Genomic DNA, 16,452 nt, shown 5'->3' with positions numbered 1-16,452 from the left:
CATTTCTCATTGTCTTAGACTCTTAAAATATTATCAAGACATTTTAGCAAATCCAGCCACTTTGCTTTGTATTTTTTCGGCTATACAGCGTACCTTCATTAGTTTGACTTCTACTTCGGGTGATTTAATTATCAGAACAAGATCTGTCAGATCAACGGTCTTTGAGCTCCAATATTATATTATATATATTTCCAATATATATTTCTAATACCGAAAGCTCTCCGTAGTAAGCAAGCCAACAAGGGAACCAACAAATATCCTGCACTATTTACACGCTACGAAACGACATCTTTTCGGGCTTCGCCCTGCAAAATAGGCTGCTTACGTCACTCAAAGTCTTTCTTTTCCAACAAGTGCTCTCCAGGATCTCTCAGAACCAAGCCGTCCACCACAGCGAGACATGTGCGCACATTTCGGAAATTCTCAGAAAAAGTAATCACTTTCAATGACATGTTGTCGCTAAGATCACAACAAGCATTTCCACAGACAACAGGCACAAAAGATTTTCAATGCAAATACGTAAATATGTATGGAAGCAGCTCAAGCTTGAGAGTACACTTAGCTATGCGCTTGTCACATGTCGCCGCCAAAAAACGTAATTTATTTGCGTATTCAATTGTCAACGTTGACGTAAAAGCCATAAAGTGCAATGCTGACAGTCATCCAGGCGGCAAAGTGAGTAGGCAGCCGAAAGCCAGCCAATACAATGATGAAGCTACTCACCAGCGATTGGCGGTGAAAATAAATGCTGCTGATGTAGGAGATGACAATGAAGTTGGGACGCTAAAAAATTGGCAGCAGGAATGCGCAAATATTTATACATACCATTAAATTTACTTAAGAATCTTAGCGATGGCGGTATTAAGCATGGTATTTTTATGAGTGGTTACATACTTTGGAAGTAAGTGTAAAGAAAGACGAAAATTCCCATCAAATATTGATATTTTCAAAGCTTTTCGCAATATTAGTTATGTTAAACACTCGAAGAAATAAAAAAAACCGTTAGTTTTGTTTTCAGCGAAGCTGTAATACCCTTCATAAGTCAAGAAATTTCCAAATAAGAATGTAATTTTATTCTTTCAGTTTGTATTGCAGCTATATGCTACATATAGTGGTCCGATATCGGCGGATCCGACAAATTAGCAGCTTCATGGGAAGAAAAGGATGTGCGCAAAGTTACAGATCGATATGTCAATAACTGAGGAATATACAGACGCAGACGAACAGGCCAATGGCTTAATAGACTCTGCTCGCCACACTGTTCATTTATAAATATTAGGTTGTCAAATATCTCCCTTCTAAAAGCGCGGACAGAGCTCGTATCTGGCAATACTATACATCTTTGAAAGGTCTTGACATAACCTACAAGACGACGCTATGCATGATTAATTTGGATATTGCGTTAAACAGTTATAGACGTGTAAACGTGGAGTTCACTAACGCCGAAATTCGCGATATTTTATAAATTTTTCCTTCGTTAAAGGCAAATCCGCTAGAGAAACGTTCCGTGAGATTAATGGTGTTTTGGGAGATGGTACTCTATCACTTCGAACGGCGGAGGAATGGTTTCGACGATTCAGAGCGGGTGAAAACGATACCATGGATAAGCCAGCCGGCGGAAAACCTGTGACGACGAATACCGATCAAATCATGGAAAACATCGAGTTAGACCGGCATGTGGCATCTTGTGACATCGCCCAGAAGATGGGAGTTAGTCACCAAGCCAAATTTAAAATCATAAACAGAAGGCTGGATACACAAAAAAGCTTGATGTTTGGGTGGCGCATGTTTTGACGCAAAAAAACCTTCTGGACCGAATCAACGCCTGCGATATTCTGCTGAAACGAAACAAACTCGATCCATTTTTGAGGCGGATGGTGACTGGCGACGAAAAATGGATCACATACGACAATATCAAGCGAAAACGATCGTGGTCGAAGGCCGGTGAATCGTCCCAAACCGTGGCCAAGCCGGGATTGACGGCCAGGAAGGTTTTGCTGTGTGTTTGATGGGGTTTGAAGACATGTGCTGCTCCCATATGGCCAGACGCTTAATTCTACCATCTACTGCGAACAACAGGACAGCTTGAAGCAGGCGATCGACCAGAAGCGTCCAGAATCGGCCAACAGGAAGAGTGTAGTGTTCCACCAGGACAACGCCAGACCAAACACTTCGTTGATTACTCGTCAGAAGCTACGGGAGCTCGGATGGGAGGTTTTATAGCATCCACCATATAGCCAGGACATAACGCCAAGTGATTACCACCTGTTCTTGTCCATGGCGAACGCCCTTGTTGGTGTAAAGTTGAATTCAAAAGAGTCTTATGAAAAGTGGCTGTCAGAGCTCTTAGCAAATAAAGAGAGGGGCTTCTACGAGGGGGGTATTATGAAGTTGCCGTTTAGTAAGAAACACATTATCAAACAAAACGGCACATATTTAAACTAAATCCGATCACTTTAACACTTTTTATAAAGCATTGAATAAAGAGCAAAAAAGGTGAAGGGAGATAATTGACAACCTAACATATGTTCTAAGGTCTTCAACGTTTCCTTCTTCGTGTCAAACTTAATAGACCCTGTGGTATAAATATATCCACGACTTATGTATATGTGTAGCTGCTGTGACACGCTTTGAGTAAGGCTTTTATTGTTGCATATCGAAATAATAATCTTTCTCATATTTTTTAATAAATTTTATTCTTTTCTTTAATTTCAGCCAACGCAAAAAAGTTTTGATATGAAAATGTGGCAATATTTTTCACAGTGTCTGAACATGGTATCAGCTGTTTGAATATTAAATACGACTTTATGTATTATTCGGTAATTCAACTGCAGTCATAATCACATCAATGACGAACTATGAGAATTTACTGAACTTGCCGCTCAATTGCAATGCAAATGAAAATAGCGGCGGTCTGGCAACACAGGAAATTATAAAGATGTCGCAACGAGACTTTTCGGAGGTGAGTACGAAAGCGAGTTTTATTATTGTTACAACATAATTGCAACGCCAGCCAAAGTATTTCGTAAGATTATTTCTTTCAATGAAATGCAATTCTCAACCAATTTATGTTGGTTTATATTTAAATAACAGCGCATAGTTGAGTATTAGAATTTAGGACTACAACACCCGGTAGTGAGAACAATTATATAGCTACTTCAATGTAGTCTTGATTTAGCCTGAGTGCAGTGTTGCACTTCAATTGCAACTTAAGGCAATAAGTGCTGCCCGTTTCCCACAATGACAGTCACAAAAGTAAACACACTACCAAAAATCACTTTACCCAATTAATTTGTCTTAAATAAAACGTAAACGAACATACTATTCCGCTCACATTCTCAGCGCAGGCGCAATGCACTGTATTTCAAACTTCTCAGAATCGACGTGCAACGAATTCAATTAAAATAAACTGTATGCAAATTAAGCATTGCTGTAAAGCACGTCTCCTACACATGCTGCGCGGCGCGGCGCGCTGCCACACCGGCTGGCAGGGCGGCCCACACTATTGCATTCGGGCAAACAAAGTGAAATAGCAGCGTGTAACTGTGCTTAAATTGCCGCGCAGCAGCTGGCCGTGGCATATGAGTAAACAACAGCAGCCGAGACTGTCACAGAGACAAACTGTCAGAAGCAGAACCTTAAACATTCTTTTTTTATTCGTGAATTTCGCTTGTTTCAATTTTATATATTTTTTGGGCTTTTTTTTGGTTTTTGGTTTTCCAATCACGACTCAGCCATTAAATGCATTTAACTGATTTTAAATTAAATACCTGAAATGGACAATCACGACGAGTGGAAATAATCAAAAACTAACACGGGCTGACTGTTTTTGGATTTTTTTTTCGATTTTTTCTTTGCTGCCTGATTTTCGCCTCGCTTTTTCTAACGATAAGAATGAAAAAGTTCAAGTTCCTCGCCGAGGCGCGTAGTGCAGCTGTTTTCTCATGAATAAAAAATAAAATTAATTATAAAAAATTGTATAGAATAGTCAGAAATGCTTTGAGAGCGTAGAGATAACGTGATTTTATGTGTAGTGATTGCTTGATAAGAAATGGGTTAACAAAACTACAAAGGTGGACCTCTAATATACCATGTAATTGGTGTACCACTTGAAAAGAGTTAATAAAAATTATTATGCGCCGAGAATCTCGCTGATATTTTGGACTCTAACACATATAATACAAAATTGAAAAATTAGATAGTAGAAAGGAAAACCTTTAATTTTGTGAAGATATCTTGTCAAATAAAAAAGTTTTCCGTACAAGGCTTAGATTAGAATCGGTCAGTTTGTCTGGCAGCTATTGTCCGCAGCTTCTTGAAGAGAGAAGGATGTGTTCAGAGCGATAACTCGAAAACTGAACGTATATACAGGCAGACACAAAGACAGTTTTAATCGTAGTTTCAGTGGGTAATGAGACAATCCACAATCTAAGAGACAGCAAGAAAGTTTAAGGGGGTAAATTTAAGTATAAGTTCAAGTTCACTTCTTTCAGCGGCTACTTATAGGTCAAATTGATTTTTGAGGATAACAATAAAACTCTAAAACCCCTGTTTCGGGATAATTTCAGTATCTAAAGGAATTTAACAAAAAGACGTGTAAGAGAACCACAACATTTTGGCAGAGTGCAAAGCTCTCGACTACGCCGTTGTGACAACTTTCAATATCGACATGTTATATATTTTTAGTGACCACCTTTTCTCCATCATATTTTCACGTTAGAAGCTACACAAGAGCGCCTCTAGTGGCATACCAAGCGCTGGCTTGTCCTTCAAATAAACGCTGCTACCAGTTCTCGGCTTTAGCCACGCTTAGCCGCTGCTCTAATTCCTGTGCACACCATATGCCAAAAACAATAAGAACAATGAGAAAACAAAAATTGAAAAATATGTGGATATGAAATTGTTAGAAAAACTCGTTTAGCGATTTTAATCGGGTTGCAATCAATGCGATATCGACATGAGAAATGCGCAGCAAGTACAAGGAAACACAAAGCAGCAACAACAACAACAAAAACCACGCCATTGAGTATGTGGCGTAAAACAATGCCACAAAATCGAATCTAAGAAATCAATGGCAAACAAACGAGGCGAGACCGGGGTTGTGCCTGCGAAACTGGCTGCGCTTGTAGTTGTGCTTGTGGTTGTGATGACTGTGGCTGTGACTGTGGTTGCGACTCTGTCTAAAACTGATATTGACGTTTCAGCCGGCCCACGAAAGCCTGCTGACAGCGGTAAGCAGCAACGCCGCCGTGTCTCTGCCACAGCTTTGCCTGATTTTAACTTGAGCTTGTTGTTGTTGTTGCAACAACTCATTATTTTCAGTTTTTTGTTGTTCTTTCATTTTTTACTTTTCCTTTGAGGTTTTAAATGTAATTCGATGATTGTAAGCAGATTTTGACGTGACTTGATGCAGTGAAGAGTGCGACCAGCGCGACCGAAGCTCGCAAATCAAACGCGAACTAACACAAAACACAACTCGACACCAAAACAAAAACAATAGCAGACAGCATTTAAACATTTCAGCGGTAAACTAGCAGCAGCAACAACAACAGCAAGGGAAAAAGCGATTTGTGTAGAGAAAAAGAGCAAACGGCAATCAAACTGAAATAGCAAACTCATTGAAGCGCGCAGGAAGCTCAGCGCAGCGTTGAAAGATAGCGAAAAAAATTTAAATTAAATTTTAATCTCGACATGCGCATCAAAGGTGCAGGTAATCATAGCGAAAAGGCAGCCAAGCAGCCAACGAAGCTGAAGCCAAAACCCAAGCTGTAGCAATAAAACTTGCTGAGTGGACGAAGTGCGCGGGCGATTGGGAGCCGTGTGCAGCTTAGGCTGTAGTTTGAGTGCGCTTAAGCAGGCTGATGGCAGGCAACAGGCAGCAGGTGTGTTGTTGGCCCAGCCAGGACATGTTCAAGTGTGGCTGCCTTCAAGAGCTTAAGCTTTCCACACACATGTGCAAGTATGCATGCCTCGCGAAGACTGCGCCCGCGCCTATACCTTAGTGGCTGACTGCCTGGCTATACCTTTATTTATAGTTAACTGCCGATTATTCGACTTCCACTTTTATTAAACGCTTTTGCGCCATTTTTATTTAATTAAGAACCCATCAAGCGTGAAATCGAGCAAGATGTGCCGTAAAGTGTATTAAAACTGAGTTTTTCAATGCAAAATGCCCAATGCATATGCATAAACAGATAAAATACTCATAGGAGCAACAAAAAAGGGATGGAAAAAGCATGCTTATGAAAAAAGAACAAGAACAACCCCAATTTTGACCAACTTTTAGCGAGTTTCAGCTTTTTATGCGTCTACAAACATATTTGTCGTTAGATGCATGATATTAAAAATAAATATAAAATATTTAACTTTCATTTTCTTCGTCAAAAGCACAGCTTTAATTTCATTACCACAAAGTGAAAAGTTTAGCTCCATACTTCGAAACCCCAAATTTGCCGCTTTTAGAATTCTGCTTTCCACACGCTCATTCCACTAAACTCTAACATTTGACTTCAGATTATCCCAGGCGAAATTCAAAGCCATCTTTAAGTTCCCGAGCTCATTCACGGAAGCTTATATTAAGCCACCGCTGCCTCCAAAAATATCGTTCAAATTCAGAATTAAAATACAAAACACAAATACTCCTCCCACTAGACTCTAATATTTAGCTTCAGATGATCCCAAGTGAAACTCAAAGCCATCCCTAAGGTCCCTCTGCTCATTCTCGGAAGTTTTTGAACGATGAGTTTTGTAAACAAATTCGGTTTTCTTGACATTGCAAGGCAGATGCATCGAACTGAAATGCAGATCCGTCTCATGCGGTTCCCTTTTAAATGAAACTAAATATCAGTAATAAGAAACGGGATTAACGAATCAAAACATATGTACGCCGTGAAGTTATCTCTCTTTCAGTCAATATCACCGACCCCATACGAGTTGATCTAGAGTATCTCCCAAGAAAAATCAAAATCTCAAGACACAAATTTCCTCCAAGAACCAAAACTTTTCAAAACAAACAATTTAAAGAGTCTTCCAAACAAACTAGAAAAAACGTGTTACCAGCTCAAGTCGAGCAAACAAACCGCGGGCTCATCAAGTGCAAGTAGATGGCATGACCACCAGAAACCAGCACATCTACTACTCGTATAATACACAGCTAGTTGAATATTAGAAAGCAACACAAATACACAAATTAAGAAAAGAACAAAGTATGTTGAAAAAATATAAACACAGAACGAATAAATCGAAAAAGTTAATTTGCTCGATGGCGTACGTTCGTTTTCCTCATGTGTGTTTGTGGTATTTGAATCAAAAGAATGTTGTGCGCTTAGCTAAGAAACATAGATGCTAATGAAGATTATGGTTATGCGGATGAAGCGAATGTTTTTTGGGCTGAACGAACCGCAGAACGCGCTGATCACAGCGCAATCAGGACGCGTCTGCGGTATATGGAGAATGACGGGCACGATGTGATGTGATTTGATTTGATGTGGCGGAGGAGATTGCCTTGGCGGTCGTTTGATTGCGTGAAGGTATGCTCAGGCAGGAGGAAAGTTCGTTACCTTAGAGAATAGACAGTCGTGGGACGGTGGAAAAGTTAATAAACCAGTGGGACGATTAGAAGGTCGAATGGACGGAAACGCCAACGTAGAAGGAATTATAATTATTGAAAAGAATGGACCGTTAACGCATGAAGTGTCGGTAGACCGATGGAAAAATAGAAACTGTTAGAAGGTTTATCGAAAGAGAATGCTGAAGGAGAACGGCATCAGTTTCTGGATCCAATCTGGATCCAAAGAATGATCGACAAATAGAACTGTTAAATAGTTTCAATAGAAAGAAAGACCGTTGATGTGGCAGACTTATGATCGTCGGAACATAAAGTAATACGGCAGATTTTTGGAAAGTTTGCAACGTCGCTTTGAATTGAATATTGAGGCTAAAAGAGAAAGAAAAATGGTGCATCAAGCACATGGACTACTATTTGCCGTAAAGTACTCTCTGGTAGAAAGCAAGTCAGTTTCTGGGGAGGTTATATGATCATCGGAACATATACGAGATCGGCAGATCCTTGAAGCAATTGCAGGTTTGTTCAGAACTGAATATTTAGGCAGAAAGATAGATGATAACCGGAACGGACCTGGATTTTTATCTGACCAAGGACTGTCAACTCGGCAGAATTCTGCCGCTACAAGTACAACAACATGATACATCGATCGCATAGATGGACGATTGAACGTATTTAAGCTGATGTATCGTTGATCGAAGTGTTTGGCTGTCCTTCAATTTATATAAGGAACTCTGACGCAGAGTTAAAAATGGCTCCTGGGGCAGATGGATGGTCGTCAGAAGGTCGTGAGCGATAGGTGCTGAAAACCGTTGCAGAGACAGAATACTTAAGGTAAAAGACAAAATAAATAATTATACGACCACATAGACGGTCGATAGAAAGTATTCAGGATTAATATATCCTCGGATTAAAAGTTTGACTGCCGTTGAACTTATTTAAGGATCTGCGAGGCAGAAAAATTAGGATTTCTGGGACAGGTAGATGATCGTCGAAACATGTGCGAGATCAATAGATTTTACAAACGATTGCTTGGTCGTTCAGAATGAAATATTGAGACGGAAGCAGAAAGAAAGATGATTCTTCGATCACATGGACGGTCGGTGGGACGCATTTTGACTGATAAATCGTCGGAGAACGGGTTTAGCTGCCGTTGAACTTATATGACTACCCTTTGAACGAGGCTTATTAGGAATTTATGTAGTGAGACGATCGCTGGAATTGTTCTAATGCCAATAGGACCACCCGAATGTTTTTGACTAGCTTGCGTAGCTGCAAATTTACTGCGAACTTCACAGAGTTTGTATAGCTATGGACTCACGCAAGCGCGTACGGGTGTGACCTTGTTGTTAGCATTGTTTTTGTCTCCCAATGCTTTTCTTCTTTTATTGTTAGTGATTTGTTTTAAGATTTTCGTGTTTGTGTTGTTGTTATTTTGCTTACCGCGCTTGTCTGGATTTTGTGGTAAATCATTGCTGACGCTGCGGTCGTTGATCATTATTACGATTAGTTTTATTGCCGCATGTATGTGTGCATACATACAAACATACAGACAGACAGGCCGGCAGATGTTGCAAGCTTCGGGCAAGCAGGCAAAGGTACAAAAAATACACGGCCATTTAAATTCGATTTTTTTTTTTGATTCTTGTTTTTTTTTTTCTTGCAGAGTTGTATTTTAATTGATGCGTGTGAGTGTGTGTGCGCGTGTAATTAGAGGCGCGTGTTTGTTATAAAATGCGCGAATTCTTTTCACTCGACTAGCATTAATGAAATATATGTATGTAGGTTTGGAAAGGCAGAGAGGTTACACAAACAAATCGTTTGCGCTTACAGCGAGCTCCACGAACACACACATTGATTCAATAAAGACGACACATGAATGCCTCATAATTTAACTGTATAGTTGCTGTTTTGGCTTGCCACTATTTTTTCCATGCTGTTTGTTATTGTTGTTGCTATTACTGTTGCAGTTGTTGATTACGACCACTGTAGTGCATAACCGCACCACCTGTGTCCGCCACTCGCGCGCAAACCGTGCGAATGATCAAGCGAACATGAAAACACTCAACCACACACACACATATGCGCACATGCGCACAAAAGAGCATACAAAACGATGCTGTGATGCGGTCATGCGGCCATGCAGCCGAAGCAATCGTGCAGATACACACGTCTAACCAAGGAAAACCATGCTGTCGCACCGTTGCACCGACACTCCGCGCCGCTCAAGTCAGCACTGCATCCGTTCTATTAAGCTCAGCGCAATTTACACACGGCGCGACGCGTCTTGCCGCGCCATCTGCCAGCCAGCCAGCCAGCCGGAGTCATTGAGCCAGCTTTATCACGGCCTTTACTGTGCTATTAAATTCAACTGCCGCCGCACACCGCGCGCCAGCGCTGCCAATGAACGCTACTGCCATTAGGCCGATTGAGTCTGCTGCGCTGCTGCTGTGGCCGTGGCTGTGGTATCTGTCCGTCCGGCAGCAGAGTTAGAGTTAGCCACACGTTCACTGCGTCTGTGCGCGCTCCAGCGTAGGCTATGGAACCAAGCAAGCGAAACGTCGCATTGAGACGCCGCTGACTGACGCCACTGCTGCTGCGCGCCGCTGCTGGTGCTCTACACCTTTCGACTAGTCGCATATCACGCATTCTCGGAGTGAGTTTGAGTTACTGGCGGGCTAAAGGCGTACAACAAGAACAATGTGTGCAGCATCGAAAGCAATAACAATAACAAATAATGTGCAGGCGCAGCGGTGCATACACAATACCTACAACAACGACAACAATAAAACAACAGCAAATCATAAATAAATGAGACAGCAAGAGAATTGGAATGGCCGAGCGGACGACACACAATAAAAACAGGTAAATTTTTGCTGCACATACACACACACACACGCACGCATGGCGGAGCAATGGCGTTGATACATACAAAGCAATTGAAGCAGAAGAACAGATAATAATAAGTTTACAAACAGAGATTGCAACAAATATATGTGGTTGCTTAGGCGCTGCGCTGTGGCACAACAAGCGAGCAAGCCAAAGAGAGCAAAAAAGGCAGCGAGACACCGAAATGGAATGCGATCATTGACGTGCGGAATGTGTTGATTGGAATTTCGATGATTGAATTATTTTTAATGGTTTACATGGAAACGCAGGAAAGCTGTTGGAGGTGTTGGGGCGTCTGCCTCCATACTCACATATGTACTACCATATATGTATGTATGTATGCGTATGGTGAAAAAGAGGAAATAAGTATGACACTAAAAAGCGGCGTAAACACGACTAACACTAAGACAGCCGACGCAGTTGGCATTTGTGTCAAGCCATTGACAAAATATTGACGACTCACCAATTATCTTAGAAAATCCATAGGGACTGAGCGAAGAAAGCAAAAGACAGCACGTGCCTCTTATATGAAGAATTGAGTAGAGAGTAATGAGTAATGCGATGCATGTGGAAAGAAAGCCCGGCGGTGCCAAAGCAGAACAAACTGAAGGCATGGAAGCAAACTTAGAGCTTTGGTAGTCTGAGATATTCGCAGAAATCGATATGAATCCAGTCTCATTTTTTCCTGCTCGATATGACTCCGGTCTCAGCCATATCCTAGTCTCATTCTTGCAGTTTTTCGCAAACTAGAATTTGATTTGATAATTCCAAAACCCAAAGAAGATTCATGAACAATTTTACAGAAGCTTTCTGCCAAGCAAATAGAATTTGACGTGCCATGCGCTGATACCAACAGATCCTAAAAGAATTATACTGGTTCTTTTGCATCTTTCAGTTTCCTTTACGACCTTGAACAACAATCGCGATCATTTTGGAGATCAGTTTGGTAAGAGGCTTCCTAGGCAATACTGTGTTAAAGATCATTTACTGAAATTCATAGAACTTGATTTAATAATTTCAAAGTCCAAAGAAGATCCTTGAACAATATTGCAGAAGCTTTCTACTTTGCAAACGGAACCCGACGAGGCATTGTCTGACTCATCTCATCTTAACTCATCTTTTACGATCTGACGTAGTTCTTAAGAACCGTTCGATATTTTAACAATAATCGCCATCGCAATTTTTTCTCGGTGAGGTCATTTTGGTCGAGATTCCTAGATAATACTGTGTTGGAGATGCTCGACTGAAATCAATCGAGAGCGGCCTCTGCTCCGGACAGTTTGTTTGAGAGTTTTCATTGCCGCCTATCCAGTCTTCGTTCGTTGCAGAAACAGTATATGAAGAACAGAAGATCGGTCAAATTTGTGGAGAGATTACAGGGACCGCCGACCATGATTCTGATGGCAAGATATTGAATGTTCTGTGATTCGCGTGTTCCATGTATTATTATCTGTAACGAGTTTCACTTGGGTTTTCCAAAAGTCATTTGTCTCTTTATTTACATTCCGACGAATAGAGCTGCAGTACTTGGTCCTACAACTTGTTCCTTATTGTCCAAAACCCGACCGATTCAGCAGTCCGTTACATTTATACTTTTGATCAAGGCATCTATCAAAACCACTGAAAATTCCGGTTGCATTTTGTGTCTTCAAGAAATGAAAATTGTTTCAGTAGTCATTAGCCTAGGCTTTTTGCATTCTGTACCCATATTAAATGCTTTCCTAACCTCACTTAAAGATTTCGCATATATATTAAACTTTGCATATACTGAGAAACTGAGAAAGAAGACAGTGGCACAAACTAATAATGAGAGAAAGGATCCTTCTATTTTGCCTTATCCAAAAGAGCACGATTTGGCACTACTTCGCGATAACTACAGGAAAAATCAAAAAAAAAAAATCACACAGAATCGTCAAGAAAGCAGCAGCTAAGCAGGAAAGAAGCAGAAAATCACCATAAAAGACAAGCTTGTTTGGTGCCACAACAACTGAGGATGCTGCATACAATGTTGTATTCAACTACACTTCCAAAGTAGCACAAACATAGCTTGTCTATTAAATGCCAACATTTTCCATACAATTTATGATTGTTTATGATTTTAATAAAAATCAGCAAAATTACTTAACATAAAAGTAACGATTTTGAAGCGTCCAGTTGTTCTATCTAAGTTCATGCTGCTCACATAAATCCAAATATAAGCGCTTGCTTGTCGCCTACATTTCGCCATTGCGCCGACGTGTCTCCTCTCGCGCGCGTCAAACGCCAACTCAGCCCGGTGAATTTCAGCAAGTTTGTCGCTTAAGTCTTTCGTAAAGTCAGGCAAATTCTTGCCTTCCAACATTTATTAGCGTTTTACATTAGTAATCGCCATTTCACTACATTCGCCATTATTATTATTACACATATTTTACGCGCGCTAATGTTTTCTTCACGCAACAATGTTGCATGCCGCAACGCGCGTAGCGTAAATGTTGCGCGTTGTGTCGTGCGTTGCCGCGCCTTAATTCGCCTTACGACAACATTACATTGCAACACTACACCTCGAAATGTCTTCTTATCGGCGTTCTTGTTTTCAGCTTACAGCTCGCAGCTCACAGCTTAGCGCATTTTGCTACAATAATAATATTACTTTAGCCATTCCTTTTTTAAGTTTCAATTTCATCCGTCGCATTTGTTGCAATTGTTTTTGTGCAACTTTTTTATTTCATCGCGTGTTTTCGGCGCGTCTGCGGCGTTGCCTTGCAGTGCGTTGTCATCTGAGCTACGCGTTGACAGCTGTAGCCGCGACGTTGGCAGCGGCGATGCGTCGCAATGATTGTTGCAACTTGTTTGCAACGTCGTGCTGCACACGCGCCCGGCCTCACCGTCGCCATTGCTGTGTGATATCATTTTCTACGGCGCCTCTACGCATCGCTGCTTAACTTTTGCTTTTTCACTTGACTTTCGTCGCGTTCAACTTGCCACACAACCGTCGTCTCGACTGCTGTGCGCGCTGCCTTTTCGGGTTTCCATTTCTATTTCGTTTACGCAGCCTCGTTTTTTATTTGTTTAGTTTGTGTTGTGCTCGGCCGTTTGTGTCGCCATAAATTCATTCAGTGCATTGATTAAATTTCAATTTGCAACCATTTGTGGCATTAGTGATTATGCCACGTAAATTTGCGCATTTTTATGTGCGCATTTCAAATTGCATGCGCCGCATCGCTGGAAGGGCCCGCGCGCAACTGGGCTGCACACAAATGGCTTTTTCGCAAAATTATGGCAATTAAAAACGTTTAATGGATTTATGATGACTGAACGACAGGCGCGCGGCTAGACATATGCATATACCGAGCAAATAGATACGCTTGTGCGTATTGTGCGCCAGTTGCGATCGCAATTCGATTTCGCAGGTGGATAGTTGCGTAAATATTTTCAATAAAAGATTTCAATTGGCCTTTGGTTATAAAATTTTTGTGAGATAAAGATTTCAATACAAGTTCTTCTCTAGATTCTGTTGGCCCTAGTTTATATATATGGTTCATACCGAGATGAATATCCAATAACAGATTGTTTAGGAAGATATTTCTCTGTTAGTCTATGATGAGTAAATTCACTGGACACGGAAATGTGCTCGAAGAAGTCTTTTGGCAAATTTTAGTATATGTAGGTCGTAGTTTATATCCTTTCGAGCTTAGAATACTTCGGGCTTTAAATTATCCAGACCGAATCTGAGCTGGTACACGTTTAATTTTTAAATTGACTCCAGTTTTTCCCTCCGCCTCCATTAATCGCTGGAGTTCTTGCCGCTACTGGAGTTCAAATCTCAACTTAGTCTAATAAAGAATTCTTAAACGCCAAAGAAATCATGTTCCGGGAGTGATTTTTAGGATACCAACGACTTGCCGGTCCATGGCACTACAAAGATCTAGCTCTGTTCAGGCTAAGTAGATCTACCAGTCGAGGGAACGATTTCTTTTTACACTTACTGCTGCTTTCCGAGTTCGGATCCCTACCTTGTGTATTAAAGAATTATTAAAAACTAAGGAAATCTTGTTCCTCGAATAGTTTTGAGGATACCACCGAGTTGACAGTCCATGACTATATAAAATCTAGCTGTCTTAAGTCTAAGTAGACCTACCAGTCGAGGGAAGGATTTCTTTTTACACAGGAAAAGAGGTTTGGGTGATCTCCGAAGGTTTTGACATCCTCTCCTTCCTCTGTATTAATACCTGCTGTTCTTGCTGCTACTGGAGTTCGGATCTCAACCTAACAGAATATAGTTAACCTTTCCTAACCTAAGGGTAAATATGTATGATGGATCGATATGACAAATAAATAGATCTTTGAGACCATTTACCAAGGCTAACACACTTCTAATGGCGAAAGGGATGTTCACCTTAAGCAAGAAACGTACAATACTTTTCTTCTTAAATACGGAAATTATATAACAGTACCATTTAAAGAGTTCCGTTAACTAATGGCTGCTAAAGACAGTCTACACTCGCTCGGGAGCTAAGAAATGAGCAGCTTAGCAGTATTCGAGCCAAGTTAATTAAATGCACAAAAGTTTTCTGACAAAACATTGTAACAAACAGCAAATATTTCATAGGAAAAAATCAGCAGTAAACATATTGCTGCCATTTGCAACAACTGGCAGCAACGGCGTAGCAGACTTGTAACGTGACCTCAATCAGACCTCGACAGTGGCAAGCCAGGCCAGTTATAGCGCACACAATATATGTGCTGTCAGCCATTCGCGCGCTCCTTGCAGCCTGAACTTATTATGCGCCGCAGCACGGCAGCCCAGTCACCGCCAAGTCAGGCCAATCAAAGGTGGCGGTAGTCAGCGTGCTGAAAGTAGTATTGTGGCAGCAGCAAAGGAATGCGGCTAATTATTTTATAGCGCGCAGTAAAAGAAATGTGGCAGAGCACCGCGAACGTTGCAAAGGAAGCAGAAAAATGTAAAGCAATGTCAGAAATATGTTGAAAAACTGCAGCACCAAATGCAAAAACAACAATAACAAAAAACTTAAAAGAAAGCAAAGCCCGAAACGTGCACGAATCAGCAAATATAAGACGCGCGGTAAAGTCACATGCCGCTAGTATTTGCTGCGCGCGGATTTGCAGCGTCATTTGCGTTTCCTTTTTGGTGCGCCAAGGGTTAAGCGCTTGTAAATTGTTGGAATTTTTGTACGCGCGTCACATTTTTCTCTTTTGCCAAACGGCAATTGCACAGCAGTGTTACACGGCATTGCTTTGCTTGGAAAACAATGTTCTTGCTGCGCCGCGCTCAGCTTACACACATTGCTGTGTACTGCCGCGAAATGTTTTTGGCATTTTTATTTGCGTTTAGACGGTACACGGACTAGCGGGCTAACTGGTTGTGTGTTGGGATGGCGGACACAGCGCGCGAGCGTCACCTTCATGCTGCTGGCATGCAACATGACTTTTCCATGCCAATGGGCGCCAATTTTCGAAAAATCCAAACAACACGGCACAACAATTGCAACACAATAGTACGCGATCAGGCGCATAGAACAAGCGCGCGCTGTCTCAAGCTACAAATCTGCAAGGAAAGCGCTTGTTTTAGTTTGACATTGGTTTTGCTTTTGAATTGTTTGTGATTGCTACGAGGCTTGTGCGCTTGTCTGTTTTTCCCTTTACAGTGCAGCGCAGACTGTAGCGCGCCGCGACGCGGTAAAAGGGCACGCTTAATAGAGGCCAGCGAAAATCGGACAAAAAAAAATACTAAAATAATCACAGTTTGTTGCTGAAACGACATGAAGCGCTGACAATCAACTTATTGACAGGCCACAGACGGACGGACAGACAAACTAAAGTTGCAGACGGCAAAGCCGAGCACAAGGGCAGGCGAGTATGAAAAAAACACAAATTTAGCAACAATTGGCATTAAGGATCTGTGTGTACGACTGACACTGAAATACAAACTACAGCAGCGTTTCGCGATCGAACGACTGCCGTTGTACTATAGGCTGGGCGGCTAAGTTTGTAAGTTTAAG

At 41.4% G+C, this 16,452-nt stretch overlaps 2 protein-coding genes across 2 annotated transcripts in view; one reads left to right on the top strand and one right to left on the bottom strand.

The window, feature by feature from the left end:
- Nucleotides 1-16,452, bottom strand: part of LOC126760257 (uncharacterized) — a 460,595-nt gene that overhangs the window by 428,496 nt on the left and 15,647 nt on the right. The window lies entirely within an intron of this gene.
- The window catches only part of LOC126760262 (tetratricopeptide repeat protein 28), a 43,019-nt gene that overhangs the window by 12,052 nt on the left and 14,515 nt on the right, over nt 1-16,452 (top strand). Inside the window, exon 2 of the mRNA XM_050475757.1 lies at nt 2,716-2,962. Coding sequence (XP_050331714.1) covers nt 2,849-2,962 — 114 coding nt within the window. The 5' untranslated portion in view covers nt 2,716-2,848. The remainder of the gene's footprint in view (nt 1-2,715; nt 2,963-16,452) is intronic.

The sequence above is a fragment of the Bactrocera neohumeralis genome, chromosome 5, assembly GCF_024586455.1.
Source record: "Bactrocera neohumeralis isolate Rockhampton chromosome 5, APGP_CSIRO_Bneo_wtdbg2-racon-allhic-juicebox.fasta_v2, whole genome shotgun sequence".
Taxonomy (NCBI): Eukaryota; Metazoa; Arthropoda; class Insecta; order Diptera; family Tephritidae; genus Bactrocera; species Bactrocera neohumeralis.
Note: the sequence above shows the minus strand (reverse complement) of the source record. Positions and strands in the feature narration are given on the sequence as shown.